This window comes from Oncorhynchus tshawytscha, linkage group LG08 (genome assembly GCF_018296145.1).
Source record: "Oncorhynchus tshawytscha isolate Ot180627B linkage group LG08, Otsh_v2.0, whole genome shotgun sequence".
NCBI lineage: Eukaryota > Metazoa > Chordata > Actinopteri > Salmoniformes > Salmonidae > Oncorhynchus > Oncorhynchus tshawytscha.
In genome coordinates this window covers 21,826,619-21,853,104 of record NC_056436.1, presented here as the reverse complement: position 1 = coordinate 21,853,104, position 26,486 = coordinate 21,826,619, and the positions used below count along the sequence as shown (strand labels likewise).

The window sequence follows — 26,486 nt, the reverse complement described above, 5'->3', positions numbered from 1 at the left end:
GAGAGAACAGAGGGAGCTATTATCAATCCATTATCCTAGCCTAAGCAAAGCATGCTAATTTACTTGACATCAACAGTCAAACCCTAATCCCTCCATTCAGATGATTAATCTCAATGAAGGTGTTTGCTGTGGTTGTCCTCAATTAATCATAGTTTAACAGTCAACAGAATAAATATTTGAGGGACATTGACTGAGTCAATATCAATACAACGTCACAATAAGGTGCAGAGTGTTCAATTTGCCGGCTGGGGGTCAAGGAGTCCCCCAGCTCTGCTAAAACCATTGACAACTGTGTGCCGTTTTCAAGGGATTGTTAAATAATTGTTAACTATTTGTTTGTAATACCATCACATTTTGAAGAGCATTGTCAGAAATACACATCTCAGATTATTCTACATTTAGCTCTATCATCAGAGTTATACAGGAAGTAACTGCCTGCTTTTCATGATCAGTAAACATCAATGATCATGCAATTTCAGATGCGTAGGGTAGCCTCACAACATCTCTCAATATTGGCCACCATTAATTGGATATTTGAATAAAATAAAGGTGAACTAACATGACAAGTATGAGTGGTTTAGGTTATTTTCCATCCTTTGTGGCCTCAGCCTGTCAAGCACCAGAAGGGCACATTTGCCTTTAAGTAGACCTAATGTCCTTTTTTCACCAACCAGCGTAGGCCTACCTTACAAAGTTAGCATTTCAACATTGCTTTTAAGAATATTTAATCATGATTGCTGCTGACAGACATGGTAGGCTACATTGATTGATGGACCACGTCAAATTGGCTAGCTAGCTAACAACAGATCACCTCAATATGGCTAGTTAACAAGCTAACTTTCAGGGGATACACTACATGGCTATATCCAAGTACTGGTTGATTTGCTTGCAATCCTATAATGTTGATGGCACTAGTCCCAGCCTGGTGGGTCCTGTGGCAGCCCAAAGTCCCTGTCCTTTCACCAGGACAGGGACTTGCCAATGTCAAGTTCGTTCCAAAAGGCTAATCCTAACTAAATTACACATTGTTTGCTTGGCTAGCTACATGCCAAAATGGATAGGCTACCACATATCTGAAATGACATGATAAATTGATGTTTACTGCTCATAAAAAACATGAAGTGACTTGCTGTATAACTCTGATAGAGTTAAATGTAGAATAATCGGAGATGTGTACTTCTGACTATGCTCTTCAAGAGGTGATGATATTAAAACCAAATAGTTAACATTTATTTAACAATCCTTTAAACGGCACGTAGTTGTCAATTGTTTGCAGATCTGGACAGCCAAATCGAACGCTCTGCACCATATTGTGACGTTTTACTGATAATGACCTATACATACCAACAATAGGATGACTCTTCTATAGTCCTTATAGAAGTCCTGCACTCTTCTATAGTCCTTATTTAAAAATAGTGAAGTGAATACATAGCAGCAATACTGATGACCAGGAAAAGCACATTTTGTAAGGGTGTGTGTTTGAGGGGGAAGGAAGTCATTAGAGGCAATGAGACTGAATGCCAACACACACACCTGAACACATAGGGCAGCAGCTGCCTTCCACTATGGTGGGTTGGTGGCATGGCAGGATGGGGCAGCTGACAGTAGAGCAGAGGGTCTGTCCCTGAAGGCAGTAGCAGTGTGTACAGCTGTCTATGTCCCAGCGCTCCTCGTCTGCATACGTCTTCCCATTGAAGTGGCACACGGCTCTCGGTGTGGCATCTGCCAGGAGACATAGGAGAAGATCAAATAGGATCCACCTCCAAGGCAGGAACAAATATGGAGGATACTCATTCAGTAAATACACACAAACATATAGGCAAGACCATCTCACCGATAGGGATGAATACAATACAATTTCACACATTTAACAACTATGTTTGTGGTTTCAAACATTGGTGAGAACACACCACCTTGTCAGGTTAGAGTTAAGGCTTAGGTAATGATAAGCCTCAACCCATGTATCATGTAAACACGTCTCTGGTTACCTCCCCACATTGTCTATAGTACAGGTAGGTCCAATGATCTGTGTGTGTGCAGCATACCGAGGCAGTAGGGGCAGCACTGTCCTTTGCGCAGCACGGGCCTGGCACAACCAACGGGCGGGCAGGACTCTGAGAAGCAGCTGATCTGACCGTCCAGACACACACAGCTGGAGCAGGTGTTGGGCTTCCAGGACTCTGCTGCCAGGAAGATGTCCCCCTCCTTGTTCCTGCAGTAGCTGGGTAAGCTGTCATTACTGGGAGAATGGGGGGTGATGGGCTCGTCTATAGAGGAGAGAGGGACAAACACACACACACAGGATCAACTGACTGCACTGAACACACAGTGAATACATTTCTTCACTCGGTCGGGTATGCTTTTAAAAAGTGATGGGGGGAAAAAGATAGAAAGTTACATATCGGGATATTATTTTTAACGATATCGTATCATTTTGACAGTATCGCAATAATTATTTTTGCGGTAGTTGGTTGTACCAAAACTCCAGTACTTTCCCTTCATAGGTTGTTCTTCATGTTCTTTTTAAATAGGGAACAAATTTGTTTTCAGCACTTTTATTTCCATGACTGATCAAAACTTGTTTTCTCATGGCTCTCTATTGTACCTTTGCAGCAGACATATGGTGAGCAATATGTTTGGTACATCGAATCACAATAAAAACACGGTATTGAATCGTAATACATATCGTATCGGCACGTAAGTATCATGATAATATCGTATTGTAAGATCACTGGCAATTCCCAGCCCTATTTTTAAAGATGCGTTCTTTAAGCCTGACTGTAGCTCTCAGAGCAGCTAATAAAACCCATAATACAGGGCTTAAAATATTGATGACATTCAAACGGTAGAATGTTCATTTTTGCGTCTTTGATTTATTCGACTAAAACATCTCAAACAAACAGCTTAAGAGATGGAAACACACCAGATATCCATGTGAGAGTTGAGTTGGTGGCCTTCCAGGTATCTCTGTCCTCTTACACTGTGTTTTACAGTGACAGAGGCCCAAAGCACTGCTGCCTGTTTCACGTTTGGCTTGGTTTGCCATGTCTAAGTTTTCTCATGCACTATTCATCTCTAGAGCTCCATAACTTATGCGTTATTCTTTTTTTACTCTCTCTACGGAGTTTGATTCTGGGCTCCGATCTGTGTTTTTTTTCTCCAGCTGTTTACCGTCAAACTATTTCCCCCCCACTCTCTCGTCCTCCTTGCTCTGTCTCTCTCTCTCTGTACCTCTCTGTCTCTACATCTCTGTACCTCTTGGTCTCTCTCTACATCGGTCTCTCTCTCTGTTTCTCTCTACATATCTATCTCTCTCTCTGTCTTCACCTCTCTCTCTCTGTCTTCACCTCTGTGTCTCTCACTCTCTCTCTCTGTCTACACCTCTCTGTCATAAACATTTGGCCATCACTCTCTAGTCTGTTTGGCCAGACATACTATTGTTGTGCTGCTGTGTTGTTGTAGTGGAAATACAGTGCCTTACAAAAGTATTCATCCCCCATGGCATTTTTCCAATTTTGTGGCATTACAACCTGCACGTTAAATTATTTGGATTTCGTGTAATGTAACAAACACAAAATAGTCCAAATTGGTGAAGTGAAGTGGTGTCACGTCCTGACCTTAGCCCGGAGCACTATAGCCCAGCCCCCCGCAAGTTCATGAAAGAGTGGGCATCCACTCCGGTACGCCGTTTCGGCCCAGGGTATCCTGCGCCGGCTCTGCGTGCTGTGTCTCCGGGGCGCTTGGAGAGTGCAGTTCGCCCTATGCCTGCGCTCTGCCCATGCCGGGTGAATTTGGGCATTGGGCCTAATGGAGCGGTGCGAGTGGTATGCACCAGATCTCCAGTGCTCATCCACAGCCCGGTTCAACCTGTGCCTGCACTCTGGAGGGTCCGGGCTAAAGTGGTCATCCAGCCTGGAGGAGTGGTGCCAAGGCTGCGCACCAGAGCTCCAGTGCTCCCCCACAGCCCGGTCCATCCGGTGCCTCCTCCACGCACCAGGCCTCCTGTAGGTCTCCTCAGCCTGGTGGGTCCTGTGGCAGCCCCACGCACCAGGCTGTCTCTACCTCTCCTCCCTCCAGGTTCTCCCTCCTGTCCGGAGCCGCCAGAGTCGCCCGCCTGTCCGGCGCTGCCAGAGTCTCCCGCCTGTCCGGCGCTGCCAGAGTCTCCCGCCTGTCCGGCGCTGCCAGAGTCTCCCGCCTGTCCGGCGCTGCCAGAGTCTCCCGCCTGTTCGGGGCCCGCTGCAAGGGTCCCCAGTCTGGGGCCCGCTGCAAGTCTCTGACTGAGAACCATACTTAGGCAGCCTGTTTTCCCACTATGGGTTGTGGGTAGTTGTTTTCCGTTTCAGTGTTTGCACCATACGGGACTGTTTCATTGTTTGTATTCAGTGTTCAGTTATATTTCATTAAAATGGACACTTACCACGCTGCGTTTTGGTCCGATCTTTCCTACTCCTCATCAGATGAAGAAGATCGTTACAAGTAGCGCATGCATATGTATTCACCCCCTTTGCTATGAAGCCCATAAAAAAAGATCTGGTGCAACGAATTATCTTCACAGAATGAGTTAAATAAAGTCCACCTGTGTGCAATCTAAGTGTCACATGATCTGTCACATGATCTCAGTGTATATATACACCTGTTCTGAAAGGCCCCAGAGTCTGCAACACCACTAAGCAAGGGGCACCACCAAGCAAGCGGCAACATGAAGACAAAGGAGCTCTCCAAACTGGTCAGGGATAAAGTTGTGGAGAAGTACAGATCAGGGTTGGGTTATAAAAAAATATCCAAAACTTTGAACATTCCACGGAGCACCATTAAATCCATTATTATAAAATGGATAGAATATGGCACCACAACAAACCTGCCAAGAGAGGGCCGCCCACCAAAACTCACGGACCAGGCAAGGAGGCCATTAATCAGAGAGGCAACAAAGAGACCAAAGATAACCCTGAAGGAGCTGCAAAACTCCACAGCGGAGATTGGAGCATCTGTCCATAGGACCACTTTTAGCCGTACACTCCCCAGAGTTGGTCTTTATGGAGGAGTGGCCAGAAAAAAGCCATTGCTTAATGAAAAAAATTAGCAAACACGTTTGGGGTTCGCCAAAATGCATGTGGGAGACTCCCCAAACATATGGAACAAGGTCAGATGAGACTAAAATGCAGCTTTTTGGCCATCAAGGAAAACGCTTTGTCTGGCACAAACCGAACACCTCTCATCACCCCAAGAACACCATCACAGTGAAGCATGGTGGTGCCAGCATCATGCTGTGGGGATGTTTTTCATCGGCAGAGACTGGGAAACTGGTCAGAATTGAAGGAATGATGGATGACGCTAAATACAGGGAAATTCTTGAGGGAAACCTGTCTTCAAGAGATTTGAGACTGGGATGGAGGTTCACCTTCCCGCAGGACAATGACCCTAAGCATACTGCTAAAGCAACACTCAAGTGGTTTAAGGGGAAACATTTAAATGTCTTGGAATAGCCTAGTCAAAGCCCATTCCTAAATCTAATTGAGAATCTGTGGTATGACAAAGATTTCTGTACACCAGCGGAACCCATCCAACTTGAAGGAGCTGGAATAGTTTTGCCTTGAAGAATGGGCAAAAATCCCAGTGGCTAGATGTGCCAAGACAAATTGAAAACGTTAAATAGCATCTCTCTCAATGCCAGGTCTGAGCAGCAATAATTAATTACCTTAAGGACCTCAGCTCAGTCAAGACAACTTTGAGACCCTCTCCCCTTCACATTCACCTCTACCTTTATATACGGCTTAGGGCTTATGCTGCGTTTAATAATGAGGCCGCCCCTCTCTATTATAAAGTAAAACATCATACAGACTATTCTTGCCAGACAGACTCAAATATATAGAGACTTAAAGACCAATAGTGTTTCAAAGCTAACTCAAAAACCCAATGGCTGCTCAAACTCACCTGGGCAGTGGGGGCAGCATGAGTCTTGCGTTCTGATTGGGCTCTGGCAGAGCAGGGGCGGGCACACCTCTGTCTCACACAGGACACGCCCACTGTGACAGGTGCACTGGGTGCAGGCGTCGATGTTCCACGTCTCCCCCTCCACAAAGTATTCTCCCCCCGGGGCCAGACACACTGACGAATCCCCCAGGTCTGGTTTGTGGGAGCTGGGCTCCTCTGAGGGAGGAGGACGGAAGAGAGAGCACAGGTTCAAGGGTGAAACATATTGGAAACAGCTTTTTCATTAGTGTGTAATGCATTATCAACATGATCTATTATATGAAACAATGAGGAGGATGGGAAAATGGTGTGTAAACCTGAAATCATCTAAAACAACAACTAGCCTATCTAAGAATAGCCTACTACCAGTGCACCGTTTTTTCCACATATTTAATTTGTTTGTTTAAGGTTTTCTACCTGGGCAGGATGGACAGCACTGTCCGGACCGTATGGCAGGTATGTCGCAGGATGGCACAGGGCATGAGATGAGGGCACACATCTCCCTGCCGCTGTGGCAGTAGCAATCCCGGCAGCCATCATGCCAGTTCTCTTCGTTCTCGTGCCGTCTTCCATCCATGGACAGACAGGAACCCTTCTTCACTAACGGGGCCACTGACGAGGAGCTCTGGTCTGGAAGAGGGACAGAGGAGAGAGGAAAGGTTTTAGAGATACAACTACCAGCATAACCCATAAAGAACAGTGTTTGGCGGACCAATCACTGACTGGCTTTTCTGAGCATGGTCCAACCACGACCAGATCAATACCAGGGAGAGAAAAAAAACACCTTGATTAAACTCCTGTTTGAGACTCTGAGCTATTCTGGGTGGATGCCAAATTTCACAAATTCAAAAGGGAGACAGATTAAAAAGTTTTTCCTCATTAAAAGAGGAGTTTTCAGTGCTCATTCATACATTTTTCACAACGATTTAATTATTTAGTGTGAATCACAGTAGAACACAAGAGGAGCATCAATAATAGATCTGTGTGGAGGAGATGACCCCAGCCTGCCCTCTGGATGTACCAACAGGTGGGGTCAAAAACACCAAATGGCACCCTATTCCCTATATAATACACTACTACAAAAGTAGTACACTATATACGGAAGAGAGTGCCTTTTATTTTATTTATTTATTTGCATTTTTTACACCAGATATAAATGTATACATACGAACAACAACTTACAGACGCACACAAACAACGACTACATCCCACATGCCCACACCCCCATCCCTAGTGCCTGCATTACTGTTGGCCACATTACTGTTGGCCTTAAATTGTACCAATTTGTTTTTCTCTGTTGCCCATGCTATTCCAATATTTAAATTATAAATAATTTGATTTTCCATTCTGTTAACGATGGCAGATTGATTGATTTCCAAGTTTTTAGTATATGTTTTTTTAAGATAAGTGATGAGAAGAGAATCGTCCAGCCTGTTGGGTATCTCCCTACACCCCCATGTGCCATGTCTTGAAATATGCAGACAGATGGATTAAAAGTACGTTTACATTGTAATACTTCTGATGGACAACTTTCTAGCTCTGCCAATAAATTTGGGACTTCATCACATTCCCAGAAAACATGAATTATTGAGTCAATATGGTGCTGTAGAATTTGTACATTTTGTCTCTTGTATAATAAATGATATACATTAGTTTATACTGGAAGCGTACATTTTCGTTAGGGTGCCTTTTAGGCAGAGAAAAGTAATTAAAGTAATTAAGTAAAAATACTTTAAAGTACTACTTAAGTAGTGTTTTAGGGTATCTGTACTTTACTATTTATATTTTCGACAACTTTTACTTTTACTCCACTACATTCCTAAAGAAAATAATGTACTTTTTACTCCATACATTTTTGCTGACACCCAAAAGTACCAGTTACATTTTGAATGCTTGTCTAATTCACACACTTATCAAGAGAACATCCCTGGTCATCCCTACTGACACTAAACACAAATGCTTCATTTGTAAATTATGTCTGACTGTCGAAGTGTGCCCCTGGCTATCCGTAAATTTAAAAAACAAGAAAATTGTGCCGTCTGGGTTGCTTAATAAGCCAATCGAAATGATTTATAGCTGTTCCAGGTTTCTTCAGAACAAGTCTGGCAGCAAGAGACTAACCAGACAACCCTCTATTGGTGTAATAGTTAGAAACAGCGAAACAGTGATAGAACAATAGTTAAAACATTAGTGGTTCTGCAAGTCTGACAGTGAAAGCGAGGAGAGAGTTTGAGAAAAAACGTATTATCAGCCGTCTCTAAATGATGAATGCATAAGCATCAAAGGTTATCAATAGATGGCACTCACCTCTGCACTGGCACTTCAGACAGCCCAACTTGTCCTGCTGGAAGCCCATTGGACAGGCTTTGTCACAAGGTAACTCTGGACACTTCTTACAGCGGCAGATATCACAACCATGCTTGTTCTTTCTGATGGGGTAGAGAGGGAGAGAGAGATACATATATATAGAGGGTGAGAGAGAGGTTAAGATCAGGTCTTCATAAGTTTAGAAAATATAGGCCCTAATTTATACAGTTTACGCCAATGTATCTAAAATGGATAGCCCATGTCCATTAGGGATGATGTCGGGTGATGAAACGATAAAGGTTCATACATTTTCAATAGAAGAAAAGCGAGGAGAGGTGAAGTGGGCAGTCGAGCGTTGGGCGACGCGAACATGGCGTGGGAGCATGAACAGGACACACCTACTCATTCAAGGATTTTTCTTTATTTTTTACACCTTTCTACATTGTAGAATAATAGTGAAGACATCAAAACTACTACATGATTCCATATATGTTATTTCATAGTTTTGATGTCTTTACTAGTTAGTATTATACAATGTAGAAAATAGTAAAATAAAGAAATATCCTAGAATGAGTAGGTGTGTCCAAACTTTTGACTGGTACTATTGTCACGACTTCCGCCGATGTCGGCCCTTCTCCTTGTTCGGGTGGTGTTCGGCGGTCGACGTCACCGGCTTTCTAGTCACTACCGATCCATTTTTCTGTTTCGTTTTGTTTTGTCTGATTACACACACACCTGTTTTACATTCCCTCATTACATTCCCTATTTAACAATCTGACATACATTTCTGTTCTGTCCGTGATTGTTCATGTCGTTAGTGGTTGTGTTAGAGTTGTGTTGTATGTTCCTATTTGGAATTTTGCTTTATTCTTTGAGTAAACTCAGTTGGATTACTCTATACCTGTGTCCTGCGCCTGACTCCGCTTTCACTCTGCACCCAATCGCTGACAACTATAAGCTGGGGAAAGATGAACTTTATGCAAATAATCAGCAATATCATGGCTTAATATAGACCAATCGTAGCTCACTATAGCTTCCAGCCCCTACTGGTTTGGCTGTTGATACCTAGCATGCTGTCGACTTGCTAGCAACCACATGACGAGCCACTCTGGACGAAGCTAATGTAGCTAGGCGAAGCATCGCTGCCTATGGATCAAAGCCGTGAGGGTGGCCAAACTGTCCATTGCGGTGGGTGTTGCAGTGAGGAGGCAGAAATAATATTGTTTTTCTGCCTCAGGTTTGGGCTTTATTTTTAACAAGGTAGATAATAAATAGGGGACAAAAGTGCTTAATAAACAGGACAAAGAGCAACATATGTCACTGCACTGATCTAACCCAGGCCTCAATAATGCCTGATAGCAATTTGCATGATCTGCGGCAAGTAGGCCTACAGTATAACCGGACCTTCCACTGTGTGGCCAAAACAGGAAATTAGGGGTTGAAGAATACCTCTTACCCATAATGCATTTCATCATGGAACATACTGTGCAATTTCAAATTTCAAAACTCCCCCGGGAGAATTAACAGGTTGGCATGAACCACAACACAGTTGAAACATTGAGCCCTTGAACACCATTTAGTTTGCCTGTAACAATCTCTGACGGGAATACATGAAGGACCCATCTACAATTAGCTTACGAGGACAAATACAGTAAGCATTTACATGCCTTTAGCTTAACTTTAGTATTAATCATACTCATTAGTGATCACTTTGTAGTTATACTTTTAAACAACAAATGCATGAATAGAAGAGCAATTAGTGTGGAGCTGCAAACAAAATGTTTAGTGCCAAAACCAAATGAATCGGCATGCATGACCACAAACTCTCATACATTGTACTTCAGCCTTCGGAAAAAAAGATACCAAATCACAACTATTGCAATTCAATAAACAGGCCATAATACCGTGTCATTGAAAATTGTAATGACAAAAATTGTGCAAAAATAAAATGATGCAAGCTACAGAAGCGCAACAGTGAGTCTATAGTGAAAGTAACAATATTAGGCTATGATAGTTTCATCTCTCACCTTGTTCCATAACACAATAGCACTGATTACAGATGATGTCCATGAGATTTTAGTTTGCCTTTGTGTTTGTTTGTGTGACATGCTTTAGTTACAAACAACAGTGTGTTTGCTTGCCGTAGCATCTGTTTTATTAGGTTGACATGGTTTTAGTCTTTGCACAGAAAGGTAAACACATAGCAAACTGCCAAACAAATCTTTGTACAGCAGAGACAGGCAGTGGATACATTCCAGCCAGGTGCCAATGACAAGCAGCACCGGCGTCATCAGTTAAAACAAGGACAGAGATAAGTGCGTGAGAGAGAGAGAGAGAGTGAGAGAAAGAGACAGAGAGAGAGAGAGATTGTTTGCGTGGACAGGTGTGTGTGCGCCAACAGATGGCACAAATGACTGACCATTGGGACATATCAAACATACGCTTCGCTCCAAGGCTTGCTGCTCTGACCAGACCGCGCAGGGCAACTTCCCTTTCCTAAGTTAAAATTCACATCCCTATCCCATCCAGTTCTGCCTCTATCCTTATCACCTCCCCTCCTCTATCCCTCTATCCTCCCCTCATCTATCCTTCCATCCTCACCTCCTCTATCCCTCCATCCTCTATCCCTTCATCCTCCCCTCCTCTATCCTTCCATCATATCCCTCCTCTATCCTTCCATCCTATCCCTCCTCTATCCTTCCATCCTATCCCTCCTCTATCCTTCCATCCTATCCCTCCTCTATCCCTCTATCCTCCCCTCTATCTTTCCATCCTCCCATCCTATCCCTCCATCCTCTCCCCCTCTATCCTTCCATCCTCCCCTCCTATAACCCTCTATCCTCCCCTCCTCTATCCTCTACTTCCTCCCTCCCTCTCCTTCTTCCATCCTCCCCCTCTTCCCTCTCTTCCTCACTCTCTTATCTCATGAACAATAGGAGCGAGAAAAAATAGCCATGTGCAATCTTCATTTGGTTTGGTGATAAGGATCTATCAGGGGCCATTTCAGTTGTGGGGAACATCAATAGAATCTGTATGGAGAGAAGAACGCGGCCTGTTGAATTATTCAAACCATACACTTTGCTGCTCGAAAACATAGGGGTAAGGTATATCTTTGATAGGGCATAATAGATATCTAAAATTATAATCTTAGATGCAACCATTCACCCCATGAACACTCATTTGTGAGAAAGGAGAGAGAAAGAGAGGGAGAGAAAGAGGGAGAGAAAGAGAGAGCGAGAACCGTCGGTTCAATGCAGACAGACCAGTGGAGTAACAGCTTTATGTGACAGACAGTTGACGAGTGAGAGTTTAGGTTAAGATAGGAAGACTGCCTGCTGCTTGAGCGTTTTAATCTCATATCCATAACTATTCTGTCATAATAATCCCTAGCAGGCCGGCCGGCTGGTCGGTCCACAACACAGTTAAAATACAGGGCATATGGATTATTGTGCAGAAGGACTGGCCTCCCCAGAGTCCAATAGAAAAAGCTGCTAGCCGCTCTATGAAAGAGAACGTGTATTACTATTACTACAAGGAACTGGATCAGCAGCCATTAAAGTGGGAATCTGTCATTCTTACATTTATTTTACAGAAGCCCGCTACTTTTTTGTCTATAAAGCAATGGCATTAAACAACTTTATATTTTGTGTTATGATGGTGTAAGAAAGTTGTACTATGAGCTCATGAGCTGAGGGGTCCTGAATCATTCTGAACCACTGACAGATATCATCTGCTTCTCCAACTCTTGTTAATGTAATAAATAAGTTGTGCTGATGTGGGGGTAAATGATCTATTAACAAGCTCATCACCTGAGATTGAGTCATTTCATATTGTTTTGGCTATGGTACATTTCAAACTAATCAGAAGGTGGTATGCCAGTTGGGCATGTGCTACAATTGTCCATTCTTATACAGTACTGTACTGCTCTAGAAAGCTTTTGTTTATGCACAGCAAGCCTAGGCGTTATAAGTGTGTGCGCGTATTTATTTATTTTTTTGTAGGGGGGGGGGTCAGCTTTAATATTGCAGATAGATTGTAGCTTCCATCAAAGTAATTGTCTGCATAATTTCCAATCCCCCATATATATTTTTATATATATTTTATGTAAATATATACAGTACCAGTCAAAAGTTTGGACACACCTACTCATTCAAAGATTCTTCTTTATTGTTACTATTTTCTACATTGTAGAATAATAGTGAAGACATCACCACTATGAAATAACACATATGGAATCATGTTGTAACCAAAAAAGTGTTAAACAAATCAAAATATATTTTATATTTGAGATTCTTCAAAGTAGCCTCCCTTTGCCACGATGACATCTGCTAACCCTACCGCTAACCCTACCAGTTGTGTAAAGTAATTAAGTAAAAATACTTTAAAGTACTACTTAAATATTTAAGGGTTTCTGTACTTCACTAATTATATACTTGCCAACTTTTACTACATTCCTAAAGAAAATAAATATACTTTTTACTCCATACATTTTCCCTGACACCCAAAAGTACTCATTACATTTTGACAGGAAAACGGTCCAATTCACACACTGTTCAAGAGAACATCCCTGGTCATCGCTACTGCCTTTGATCTGGCGGAATCATTAAACACAAATTTGTTGTATGTAAATGACTGTATGTCTGAGTGTTTCCGAGTGGGCCCTTGGCGATCCGTCAATAAAAAAAGAGTAAATTGTGCAGTCTGGTTTAATATAAGGAATTTGAAATTATCAATTATTTTACTTTTACTTTTGATACTTAAGTATATTTAAAACCAAATACTTTTATACTTTTACTCAAATAGTATTTTACTGGCTGACTTACTGAGTCATTTTCTATGTTTACTTTTACTCAAGTATGACAATTGGGTACGTTTTCCACCACTGAACCCTACCACCCCTCCCCTAATTGGAGTAAACTAATGAAAAACAACACTTAGGCTTCTACTTCCAGCTTATACACACTATATACATTTGACGGACACAGTCTATTTGACAATAGTTATATTTGTTTTGTTTTTAGTCCTTCCTTTACCCTCAACCTCTCCCATCTATTTCTGATGTCCATCCAGTTTGATTTCTATTTGCCATATATTTTGAACTGTGCTGTTTCACAAAAGTTCTGAACCTATAATTTGTATTTATTTTATTTTTATTTCACCTTTATTTAACCAGGTAGGCTAGTTGAGAACAAGTTCTCATTTGCAACTGCGACCTGGCCAAGAAAAAGCATAGCAGTGTGAACACACAACACAGAGTTACACATGGAGTAAACAATTAACAAGTCAGTAACACAGTAGAAAAAAAGGGAGTCTATATACATTGTGTGCAAAAGGCATGAGTAGGCAGGCAAATAATTACAATTTTGCAGATTAACACTGGAGTGATAAATGATCAGATGGTCATCTACAGGTAGAGATATTGGTGTGCAAAAGAGCAGAAAATTAAATAAATAAAAACAGTATGGGGATGAGGTAGGTAAAAATGGGTGGGCTATTTACCGATAGACTATGTACAGCTGCAGCGATCGGTTAGCTGCTCAGATAGCAGATGTTTGAAGTTGGTGAGGGAGATAAAAGTCTCCAACTTCAGCGATTTTTGCAATTCGTTCCAGTCACAGGCAGCAGAGAACTGGAACGAAAGGCGGCCAAATGAGGTGTTGGCTTTAAGGATGATCAGTGAGATACACCTGCTGGAGCACGTGCTACGGGTGTGTGTTGCCATCGTGACCAGTGAACTGAGATAAGGCGGAGCTTTACCTAGCATGGACTTGTAGATGACCTGGAGCCAGAGGGTCTGGCGACGAATATGTAGCGAGGGCCAGCCGACTAGAGCATACAGGTCGCAGTGGTGGGTGGTATAAGGTGCTTTAGTGACAAAACGGATGGCACTGTGATAAACTGCATCCAGTTTGCTGAGTAGAGTGTTGGAAGCAATTTTGTAGATGACATCGCCGAAGTCGAGGATCGGTAGGATAGTCAGTTTTACTAGGGTAAGTTTGGCGGCGTGAGTGAAGGAGGCTTTGTTGCGGAATAGAAAGCCGACTCTAGATTAGATTTTTGATCGGAGATGTTTGATATGAGTCTGGAAGGAGAGTTTACAGTCTAGCCAGACACCTAGGTACTTATAGATGTCCACATATTCAAGGTCGGAACCATCCAGGGTGGTGATGCTAGTCAGGCGTGCGGGTGCAGGCAGCGAACAGTTGAAAAGCATGCATTTGGTTTTACTAGCGTTTATGAGCAGTTGGAGGCCACGGAAGGAGTGTTGTATGGCATTGAAGCTCGTTTGGAGGTTAGATAGCACAGTGTCCAAGGACGGGCCGGAAGTATATAGAATGGTGTCGTCTGCGTAGAGGTGGATCAGGGAATCGCCCGCAGCAAGAGCAACATCATTGATATATACAGAGAAAAGAGTCGGCCCGAGAATTGAACCCTGTGGCACCCCCATAGAGACTGCCAGAGGACCGGACAGCATGCCCTCCGATTTGACACACTGAACTCTGTCTGCAAAGTAGTTGGTGAACCAGGCAAGGCAGTCATCAGAAAAACCGAGGCTACTGAGTCTGCCGATAAGAATATGGTGATTGACAGAGTCGATAGCCTTGGCAAGGTCGATGAAGACGGCTGCACAGTACTGTCTTTTATCGATGGCGGTTATGATATCGTTTAGTACCTTGAGCGTGGCTGAGGTGCACCCGTGACCGGCTCGGAAACCAGATTGCACAGCGGAGAAGGTACGGTGGGATTCGAGATGGTCAGTGACCTGTTTGTTGACTTGGCTTTCGAAGAACTTAGATAGGCAGGGCAGGATGGATATAGGTCTGTAACAGTTTGGGTCCAGGGTGTCTCCCCCTTTGAAGAGGTGGATGACTGCGGCATATACATTTTACAGACACAGTATATGTTACATTTGTTATCTTGTTGTTATTAGTCCCACCCTTCAGCTCCATTCAACTCCTCCCATCTATCTCTTAACACCCATCCATATTGGATTTCTATTTGCCATATATTTTTCAACTGTGCGGTGATGCTTCACAAAATTTCTGAACCTTTCAATTCTCATAGTTTCGACGGATTGTAAATTAAAGATTTAAAAAAATTTAAATTCTAAACGTATTATTATATTATTGATCGACTGACTATGACTTTTCAAATCACCCATTATTGCGATCTATCTATATCTGTGTGTGTTTGTGTGTATTTGTGTAATTGTTGGCGTTTGTGCCAGGCCTGTGTTCATATCTTGTTAACCAGCAGACAAGATTCCCTAGTGAAAGCTGTAATACATTGCTTTCCTGATGTATTTCTGTGTAAATGGCAATCAGAGTATTCGGGGAGGGATGCAATGAGCTTACAAGCATGGTACTAGTGGCCGGAAGCTAAAAGTTTCAGTTTCACTATCAGAGGCCATCCTTTACAACGCGCAACAGCAACACAAGCAGCAAACCCAATCAGTAACCTGGGTGGAGCTAATTAAACTGTCAACTCTACATGCAGCGCCTGTTTAGCCAAAATGAGTTATGGAGAAGGAAAAAGGGTTCATTTTGTCAGTTTACGAGCAAAACTCACTTAAGCATAACAGGCAAAGCAGGTAACTGGGGTAATTTGTGACATAGGTTTGAAGGTGCCGGGATTTCAATTTCAATTGGCCATCTGTCTAGCTGTTTCTGTGAAGTTCTACTGCTTTTTAACGTCTGAAAGTGACTGGCAAAGTAGGGCTCATTTATTCTGAAACGATGCAGATTTGAAATCGCTTCATATTTCAAAGCGTGGAGTGCTGGAGTTTAAAGTAAATGATAATTGCATGAGCTGGGAATCGGCATTTTGGCTTTTAAGTGTGTCTGAGTGGGTAGTGTGTCGGTAAGACTGGGAGAGGGAGGGAGGAAAGGAAGAAAGGGGAAAGGGAGGGAGAGAATGACAGAGGAAAAGGGAGGGGGGAGAAGGGGGAGATAGGGAGGTAGCAATATACAGAGCGAGGGATGGATGGATGGAGCGAGGGAGTGAGGGAGGGGAGAGAAGGAGGGAGCAAGGGAGAGAGAGAAGTGCTTTCTCACATGAATCCAAAGGGGCAGGCCTTGTCACAGACCACAGCCTTGCACTTCTTGGGCCTAGGGCGACACTGACACACGTCACAGCCGTGGGCATCTGTCTGCAGGCCGAAGGGACACTTCAGGGTACAGACAGAGATCAGGGCACTGCACAGCTCTTCTCCTGTAGGAAGGACATAGACACATCAGACATCATTATCAGAGGAGGCTGGTGGTGTGGGAGGAGTTGTAGCAGGACACTTTGTAATGGCTGGAATGGATCTTTGGAACAGAGTCAAAAATGTGGTTTCCATTTATTCCATTCCAGCCATTACAATGAGCCTGTCATCCCATAGTTCCTACCACCAGCCTCCTCTGCTCAATATATGGCCAAAACTACAATGCAATGTAATAGTTCTAAAAGCCCAATTATTATTTTATGACCTGTGGCAATGGATTAGAGGTGCATAAACTCCAAATTATGATTTTTATTGAAACTCATAAGTCATAACTTATGATAATGCCCTTTGCAGCATATCATATTCTAACAGGCAGGAACACAAACCAAAAACATATTTGTTTTTAAAAGCCCTTTCAGGATGTCTCAGTGTGCCCTCTGAGTGCCTTTGGTCCACGTCTGATAACGGCCCAGACAGGTATATTCATATCGAGAGTCAGACATTCAGGACAGTGAGAGAAAACACCAGAGAACAATGTCTCAATGTCATTGGCCCATGGCGAGTTCTCTCCTCTATATAAACCAAACTGTTCAGAAGAAAAAATATACATATTTTTCATAATATGCTTGACTGACTGAGACGTCAGACCAGACCAGGGAGGTCACTACCTGGACTTGTCCAATAAGAAACACTAATTTTAGTTTTACATTGGAAAACGTTTTAAAACGTATTCCACTGTGTTCCCTAATGAATATGGCCCAGTACTAACGTGTTTTGCAGTGGCAGGTGCGACAGCCGTTCAGGTCCAGTTGGAAGCCGTATAAGCAGTGCTTCTCTGACAGGGAGCAGTTCTCTAGTGACTGACAGGCAGGGGGTGCCATAGTAATGTAGGTGGGCTCTGTAGGAACACAAATCACACAAACCACTCTGGAGGTGAGTCACTGACAAATGAGGAACTTCACTCAACACACACATATGACAAGCGCACACACATGAATACGCATGCGCACACACCCTCAACACAAATATACTCATAGGAGTCATCAGGAGTCAAAAGCAATTTCTCTGCAAACCCTCAATACCTTCCATTAATGTGGGTAATATCAGAGAGCAATAATCAATGTTCATTATAACGGCACGACCAACCTACCCTCTGTGACTTGACTCCTCCATCTAATGCAGGGATAGGCAACTGGCCTTCGTATCAATTTCCCCTCCACCCCCAAAAATTACATATATAAAGTCCCGTTGAGGCTACTGTAGACCTTCATTGCAAAACAGTGTGTTTTAATCAAATATTTGGTGAAAGTGTATTCGGAAAGTATTCAGACCCCTTGACTTTTCACACATTTTGTTACGTTACAGCCTTATTCTAAAATGGTTTAAATCATTTTTTCCCCCTCATTTTTATTTTTAATACAATGGCAAAAACAACCTGTTTTTCCTTTGTCATTATGAGGTTTTGTGTGTAGATTGATGAGGGAAAAAAACATTTTAATCCATTTTAGAAGAACGCTGTAACATAACAAAATGTGGACAAAGTAAAGGGGTCTGAATACATTCCGAATACACTGTCACCAATTAATTGATTAAAAGACACTGTTTGGCAATGAAGGTCTACAGTAGCCTCAACAGCACTCTGTAGGGTAGCACTATGTTGTAGCCGGAGGTAAGCTAGCTTCCGTCCCCCTCTGGGTACATTGACTTCAATACAAAACCTAGGTGGCTCATGGTTCTCACCCCCTTCCATAAATTTACAGTGACAGTCTTCTAACATATCAGAGCTCTTTCAGCAATAACTGATGCCGAGCAGTTGCCATGCCAGGTGGTGATGCAACCAGTCAGGATGCTCTCGATGGTGCAGCTGTAAAACTTTTGAAGAATCTGGGGACCAATGCCAAATGTTTTAAGTTTCCTGAGGGGTAAAAGGTGTTATCGTGCCCTCTTCATAACTGTCTTGGTGTGTTTGGACCATGATAGTGTCCACATCACCAACGAACTAAGGAACTTGAAACTCTCAACCCGTTCCACTACAGCCCCGTCGTTGTTAATGGGGGCCTGTTGGGTCCTCCTTTTCCTATAGTCCACGGTCAGCTCCTTTGTCTTGCTCACATTGAGGGAGAGGTTGTTGTCCTGGCACCACACTGCCAGGTCTCTGAACTTCTCCTTACAGGCTGTCTTATCGTTGTTGGTGATCAGGCCTACTGCTGTTGTGTTGTCAGCAAACTTAATGATGGTGTTGGAGTCATGCTTGGCCACGCAGTCGTGGGTGAACAGGGAGTACAGAAGGGGACTAAGCACGCACCCCTGAGGGACCCCAGTGTTGAAGATTAGCGTGGCAGACGTTTGTTGCCTACCCTCACTATCTGGGGGCAGCCCGTCAGGAAGTCCTCGATCCAGTTGCAGAGGGAGGGGTTTAATCCCAGGGTCCTTAGCTTAGTGATGAGGTTTGTGGGCACTATGGTGTTGAACACTGAGCTGTAGACAATGAACAGCATTCTCACATAGGTGTTCCTTTTGTCCAGGTGGGAAAGGGCCGTGTGGAGTGCGATTGAGATTGTGTCATCTGTTGGGGGCGGTATGCGAATTGGAGTGGGTCTAGGGTTTCCTACATGATGGTGTTGATGTGAGCCATGACCAGCCTTTCAAAGCACTTCATGGCTACTGACGTGAGTGCTACGGTGCGGTAATCATTTAGGCAGGTTACCTTCGCTTTCTTGGGCACAAGAGACTATGGTGGTCTGCTTGAAACAAGTAGGTATTACAGATTCGGTCAGGGAGAGGTTGAAAATGCCAGTTGGTCTGTGCATGCTTTGAGTACACATACTGGTAATCAATCTGGCCTTGCGGCTTTGTGAATGTTGACCTGTTTAAAGGTCTTGCTCACATCGGCTACGGAGAGCATGATCACACAGCCGTCCAATACAGCTGGTGCTCTCATGCATGTTTCCGTGTTGCTTGCCTCGAAGCGAGCATAAAAGGCATTTAGCTCATCTGGCAGGCTCGCGTCATTAGGCGGCTGGGTTTCCCTTTGTAGTCCGTAATAGTTTTCAAGCCCTGCCACATCCGACGAGCGTCAGCGCCGGTGTAGAAGGATTCAGTCTTAGTCTTGTATGACGCTTTGCCTGTTTGATGGTTCATCTGAGGGCATAGCAGGATTTCTTAAAAGCGTCCAGAATAAGTGTACCGCCCCTTAAAAGCAGCAGCTCTAGCCTTTAGCTTGGTGTGGATATTGCCTGTAATCCATGGCTTTTGGTTGGGAAATGTATGTACGGTCACCGTGGGGACGATATCGTCGATGCACTTATTGATGAAGCCGTTGACTGAGGTGGTATACTCCTCAATGCCATTGGATGAATCCCGGAACATATTTCAGTCTGTGCTAGCAAATAAGTCCTGTAGCGTAGCATCCATGTTATCTGACCACTTCTGTATTGAGCGAGTCACTGGTACTTCATGCTTTAGTTTTTGCTTGTAAGCAGGAATCAGGAGGATTCAATTATGGTCAGTTAAGAAAAAAAGAAGAAATAAAAGTAACAAATAATTAAAGAGCAGCAGTAAAATAACAATAGCAATTCTATATACAGGGGCTACCTTTACAGAGTCAATGTGCAGGGGCACCAGGCACCGGTCTATAGCTTATCATGGGGTATTTTACCTCAGGCGAGCAATACCTCGAGACTTCTTTAATATTAGACATCCCGCAACAGCAGTCATTGACATATAGACACACACCCCCGGCCCTCGTCTTACCAGACATAGCTGCTCTGTCCTGCCAATGCACGGAGAAGCCAGCCAGCTCTATATTATGCGTGTCGTCTTTCAGCCAAAACTCGGTGAAACATAAGATATTACAGTTTTTAATGTCCTGTTGGTAGGGTATTCTTAATCGTAGATCGTCCAGTTTGTTTTCCAATGATTGCACATTGGCCAATAATAAAGAAGGTAGTGGTGGTTTACCTACTCATTGGTGAATTCTTACAAGGCACTCCACCCTCCTCCCCCTTTTTCTCTGTCTTTTCTTCATGCTGATGATGGGGATTTGGGCCTTGTCTAGACAAAGCAGTATATCCTTCATGTCAGTCTCATTACAGAAAAATCTTGATGTTTCATGAGCTTAAATAAAAGATCCCTGAAATTTTCCATACCAAAAAAATGTATTTCTCTCAAGTTTTGTGCAGAAATTTGTTTACATTCCTGTCAGTGGGCATTTCTTCTTTGCCAAGAAAATCCATCCACCTGACAGGTGTGGCATATCAAGAAGCTGATTAAACAGCATGATCATTACACAGGTACATGTCTGCAGGAATGCCACCAGACACAGATAATTTAATGTTCATTGGTCTACCATAAGCAGCCTCCAACTTCATTTTAGAGAATTTGGCAGTACATTCAACAGGCCTCACAACCACAGACCATGTGTAACCACACCAGCCCAGTACCTCCACATCCCGCTTCTTCATCGGCTCCCCAGTGGGTGGACCTATACCCTGCCCTGCCCAGTTATGTGAAACCCATAGATTAGGGCCTATTTCATTGATTTCAATGGACTGATTTCCTTAATGAACTGTAACTCAGTAAAATTGTTGAAATTGCTGCATGATTCATTTATATTTTTGTTCAGTGGATCTCTTAAAATGAAATGTCTACATTTCAGTTCAGTGAATTTCAATCCATTTAAAGATTGTACAACATTTAATATCATATCGTAGGGTGCTAGCTCACCAAATGTCACAGTCATGGACACCAGCACAAGGTTTAGTTATGACAACTTTGACAAGTTACTCCCTGATGCCTGTCACCCTGCCTGGTTGGCTGCTACTCTGCTGTATGGATCTCCTCTCTGCTGAGCACAGGGCCAGGACCAGTGCTGTGCTGTGATTATAAATATGGCGAGGGTTGTACAAGGGTTGTAGAGGAGACCAGACCAGGAAGTCAAAGAATGAGTGGGGAGGAGGACATGGGAAAAAGGTTAGGAATAGGACAGGAGGAGGTAGGGAGGAGAGGATCATAGGAGGTGTAGGACAAGGGAAGAGAGGTGTGGAGGACGACAGGAGAAGTTAGGTGTGGAGGAGGACAGGAAAAGAGAGGTGGGGAGGATGACAGGAGAAGGGAGTGGGAAGGATGACAGGAGAAGGGAGTGGGGAGGAGGACAGGAGAAGGGAGTGGGGAGGAGGACAGGAGAAGGGAGTGGTGAGGAGGACAGGAGAAGGGAGTGGTGAGGTGTACAGGAGAAGGGAGTCGGACAGAAGAAGGGAGGTGGGAGGAGGTGGCCAGAAGGAGGTAGGAGGACGACAGGTAGAGGTGGGGAGGAGGTGGCCAGGAAGAGTTACGGGGAGGACAGTCAAGGTCAGAGGAGACACCAGTGAGTAACTGCTGCTTCTTCATCTCAGAACCCAGAACCAAATCACATGTGCACTGGACAGTCTACCCAGCAAACTGGGAACATTCCCGTCTCCCTCTCTTCCAACCCTCGCCACTCAGCGCATACCCAGATTGTCATGTGCCATTGCAATCTTCACTCTCTCTCTCATTTACATTTTTACATTTTAGTAAGTAAGCGGACGCTCTTATCGAGAGCTACTTACAGTAGTGAGTAGATTCTCTCCCACTACTCTCTCCTCTTCTGTTCTATCATCTGTCCCTTCTGATAAATCCTTCTCCGTCCTGTCTCCTGATTTTGCCATCTTCGACCCAACTCTCCTCCCTTTCCGCATCCCCTTTACTCCCGGCTGGCTAGACACTCCCCTTCTGCTCCGTGACTGAGTGACTCATTGCGAGCTTACAGAAGAGGGCTGCGGGCAGCTAGGCAAAAATGGAGGAAAACCAAACTTCCGGGGGACCTTTCATCCTTTCACGACCTCCTCTCCACCTTTTCTTCCTCTGAATTCGCTGCTAAAGCCGCTGCTATCCGCTGCTATCCGCTGCTATCACTCTACATTTCAAGCTTCTGCCTCTAACCCTAGGAAACTCTTTCCACCTTCTCCTCCCTCCTTAATCCTCCACCACCTCCTTCCTTCCTCTCTGCGGACGTCTTTGTCAAGCACTTTGAAAAGAAGATTGATGACATCCACTACTCATTCACCCAGCCAATTGAGTCCACTGGTCTCACTCACACTTATTAACTACCTTTCTGCCCTCTCTCTCTCCAGATGAAATACTGTGAGGTCTGGCCACTGGTGAGGTTCGGCTTCCCAACAACCTGCCCACTCGACCTGATCCCCTCCTCTCTTCTCCAGACCATCTCTGGAGACCTTCTCCCATTCCTCACTTCCCTCATCAACTCATCCCTGACCACTGGCTGCGTCCCATCTGACTTCAAAATGTCCCATGTCGCTCCCCTCCTCAAGAAACCCTCAACTCCTCTGACGTCAAAAACTACAGATCTGTATCCCTTTTCAATTTTTTTCCCAAAAAACTTGAGCGTGCTGTCTCTGACCAATTCTCTCGCTATCTCTCTCAGAACAATCTTCCTGACCCTAATCAGTCAGGCTTCAAGACGGGCCACTCAACCGAGACTGCTCTTCTCTGTGTCAGGGAGGCTCTCCGCACTGCCAAATCTGACTCTCTCTCCTCTGTTCTTATCCTCCTAGATCTATCCACTGCCTTCGACACTGTGAACCATCAGATCCTCCTTTCCACCCTCTCAGGGCTGGGCGTCTCAGGCTCTGTATCCTACCTGGCAGGCCACTTCTACCAGGTGACATGGAGAGGATCTGTGTCTGCACCATGTACTTTCCCGGCTGGTGTCCCCCAGCGCTCGGTTCAAGGCCCTCTCCTCTTCTCTCTCTACACCAAGTCACTAGGGTCTGTTATATCCTCACATGGTCTCTCCTATCATTGCTATGCGGGTGACACTCAACTACTTTTCTCCTTCCCCCCTTCTGACACCCAGGTGGCGACACATCTCTGCATGTCTGGCAGATATCTCAGCTTGGATGTTGTAACAGCTAATGGGTATCCCTATAAAATAATAAAATACCCCCCAAAAATCACCACCTCAAGATCAACCTTGATAAGCTGGAGCTACTCTTCCTCCCGGGGAAGGCCTGCCCACTCCAAAACCTCTCTCCACGGTGTCCCCCTCCAAGAGTGCAAAGAACCTTGGTGTGATCCTGGACAAGACCCTGTTCTTTTCTGCATCAAACCTGTGACTTTCTCCTGCAGGTTCATGCTCTACAACATCCTAAGAGTACAATCCTACCTCACACAGGAAGCGGTGAATGTCCTAATCCAGGCACTTGTCATCTCTTGAGCTTCTGCTAAATGACTAAAATGTAAATCTGTAACAACCCCCACAGAACATTCCCCTAAGGTTCTTATTAGGTTTCTAGATAATGTAATAACAAAATGTGTTCTGGGAACATTCTTGCAACATCAGTTTAATATTTTATACAAAAATGGCATTATCATCAGCAAAACTGGATAGTTTTTTTGTTTTTAGAACTTTTGGGACAACCTAATGAATGTTCTGGGAACGTTCACAGAACCAATTTTGGTTTGCTGGGGAGTCCATCACCAGAGACTATGAATGAAATGATGCACAACATCAGTTGTAGAAATAAAACATACTGATAATGCTAATAATAACAATGCTCAATCTATTGGAAACTATTTAAAATTAAATAGATAGCAGCCTATATAGAGAAACATTTCATTAAACATAGGCAAAACAAAATTGTTGCTGACAATTTGGGGTCACTTAATTACTGGTAAACACAAAATGGCCAGGTAGGGAGGGAGAGTAGGTCTTTCTGAAAACAACGCAGTACCAATTATTCTGGAGTTGCAAATTTAATTAAGCACCAGCAGATAAAAGTAACAAAATTACAAAAACATTTTTTCCCCCATCTTCTTTCCTCTCAAGGCTATTTGTCTTTGACGAACACCTCCATTCATTTATTTCAGGGCTTTTCGATGTTATGATTTATAAATGAGCACTCGCTCTCTGATTTCATTAACTAGCTAAAAACTAGGGCTAAAACAAGGTATCCATGATAACAAACATTTGGTGGGCGGGCTGAAAACAGCCTAGTGGCTATAGTAGCAGAGGCATGGCAAAAGACTATACACACAAACAGTGACAAAATACACACACACACACAAAGCACACACACCTGTTGAGGTGGGATTCCGCTATAAGTTATGCAGCATTAAGTATCGCAGAGGCTTCCAGAAGGCTTCATCCTAATATGACAGCCTTCATTTGCTTAATTACACATAGTGCATCTGGTACAATACCCACCTTGACATAAAGGGAGTGACACATTGAGGAAACCACCTCTCCTAACAAATAATAATTATGAAATAAAAATGCATAAAGAGCTGGCCTGACTGAGGAGGAGCTAAATTAAGCTGCAGGGAGCACAAGGCCGTGCTCCCTAGGGCCGCTGGGACAAGGGCTGGTGTGTGTGTGTGTGTGATGTGTGTGTGTGTGTGTGTGTGTGTGTGTCTACTGGCTGGGAGGGACAAGGTCAGGGGTGACAGTGGCAGGACCTGGCTTGTGTTTACCTGGTGTTCCCAGAGGCCCAGACCCAGTACACACAGAGGCCCAGACCCAGTACACACAGAGGCCCAGTACACATAGAGGCCCAGACCCAGTACACACAGTGAGATCTCTATTAAGGGTAGCCTGCTACATATCACCAATGTCAGGAGTTTTTGTTGAGGAGGCAGAGTAAGGTCATGAGAGGGATAACGATGTGAGGGCATGCATTAAACTCTGCTGCTCCCTGTCATCATAGCATATCTCTCAGAGTATCTCTCACGTCCCCCACCAAGACACAATGGTCAATATCCCCAATAGCACAGATGGTGAAACCCATCTTACAGTATAATACAAAAACTCATCCCATCCATGAATGGAATACAAATATGAATAGGTGTTTGGGAGAAATCACATTTTGCCATTATATATATTTTTTCCATCTCCCTTAAAACATTGTTTAATTAGAAGTCAATCAAAGCCAAACCTATCCTAGTGACAAAAAACATTATGCCCCATAGTGATTCCATTCCCCAAACTACTATCAGTAAATGTAATGGCTGTAAATGTGTGAGAACGAGCATATCAAGGAAGCGAATAATATCTTCACCCACCTATCTATCTCAGCTTTGATCTGAAAAACCCTGGAAACATATTGCTCGAATGAGGGGGACAGAACACACAACAAAATCATTATCAGCAACACAAATAGTGTGCCTACTGTGAAATAGTAGTATTGAGTGAACCATTTTGAGCTTATTTCACCTATTTTACATAATACAGAAATAAAATACGGTCTATAAATGCATAAATACATATGATCTGTTATTATTCATATTACCGTTCAAAGTGCATGGCCAGGCATGTGACAATTGGGTTAGCGTGGGAGGACTGGGGACAACATGGTGACCCTACCTGCCTCTCCCTCTCTAGGTGTGAGCCTCGGCCAGTCAAAAAAACACATCATTTCTTCAGAGGCAGACAGGCACATAAAAGATTAATGGAAGGTGGTGGGGGTGAGCGTGCTCACCATGGGGTAGAGGCAACGGGACCTGCAGGCATTAAGACATGGCATGGATCACTGCCCTCCTCTCTCCCTTCCCTTCCCTCCTTCCCTCCCTCCACCCACCCCAGGTCCACATTATTGCAGACACAGGAGTGGAACTGAACCCAGGCCAGTGAAACTAGCTACCTAAGTGGAGATCTTTCCATCCTGATTACAAAACAAAACTCACCCTAAATCCACTGGGTTGAGCTTGTAATGGATTACGTTGCTCATTTTAAATGTCCCTGTTAGTCATTGATTTTGTTTTAAAATGCTTTGATAGTCTAATATTGGTCTGTTTAATTGGAGGGAGAAGTGGAGGAAGAACTGATACAGTGGGGCAAAAAAAGTATTTAGTCAGCCACCAATTGTGCAAGTTCTCCCACTTAAAAAGATGAGAGAGGCATGTAATTTCCATCATAGGTACACTTCAACTATGACAGACAAAATGAGAAGATGATGATTTTTAATGA

General features: G+C 43.8%; 1 protein-coding gene across 1 annotated transcript in view; it reads right to left on the bottom strand.

The window, feature by feature from the left end:
- LOC112256793 (cysteine-rich motor neuron 1 protein) overlaps positions 1 to 26,486 on the bottom strand; it is a 180,835-nt gene that overhangs the window by 13,633 nt on the left and 140,716 nt on the right. The window contains exons 8-14 of the mRNA XM_024430301.2: positions 17,253 to 17,381; positions 16,332 to 16,488; positions 8,278 to 8,399; positions 6,388 to 6,600; positions 5,932 to 6,147; positions 2,046 to 2,267; positions 1,534 to 1,722 (exon numbers count right to left, since the gene is read on the bottom strand). Coding sequence (XP_024286069.1) covers positions 1,534 to 1,722; positions 2,046 to 2,267; positions 5,932 to 6,147; positions 6,388 to 6,600; positions 8,278 to 8,399; positions 16,332 to 16,488; positions 17,253 to 17,381 — 1,248 coding nt within the window. The remainder of the gene's footprint in view (positions 1 to 1,533; positions 1,723 to 2,045; positions 2,268 to 5,931; positions 6,148 to 6,387; positions 6,601 to 8,277; positions 8,400 to 16,331; positions 16,489 to 17,252; positions 17,382 to 26,486) is intronic.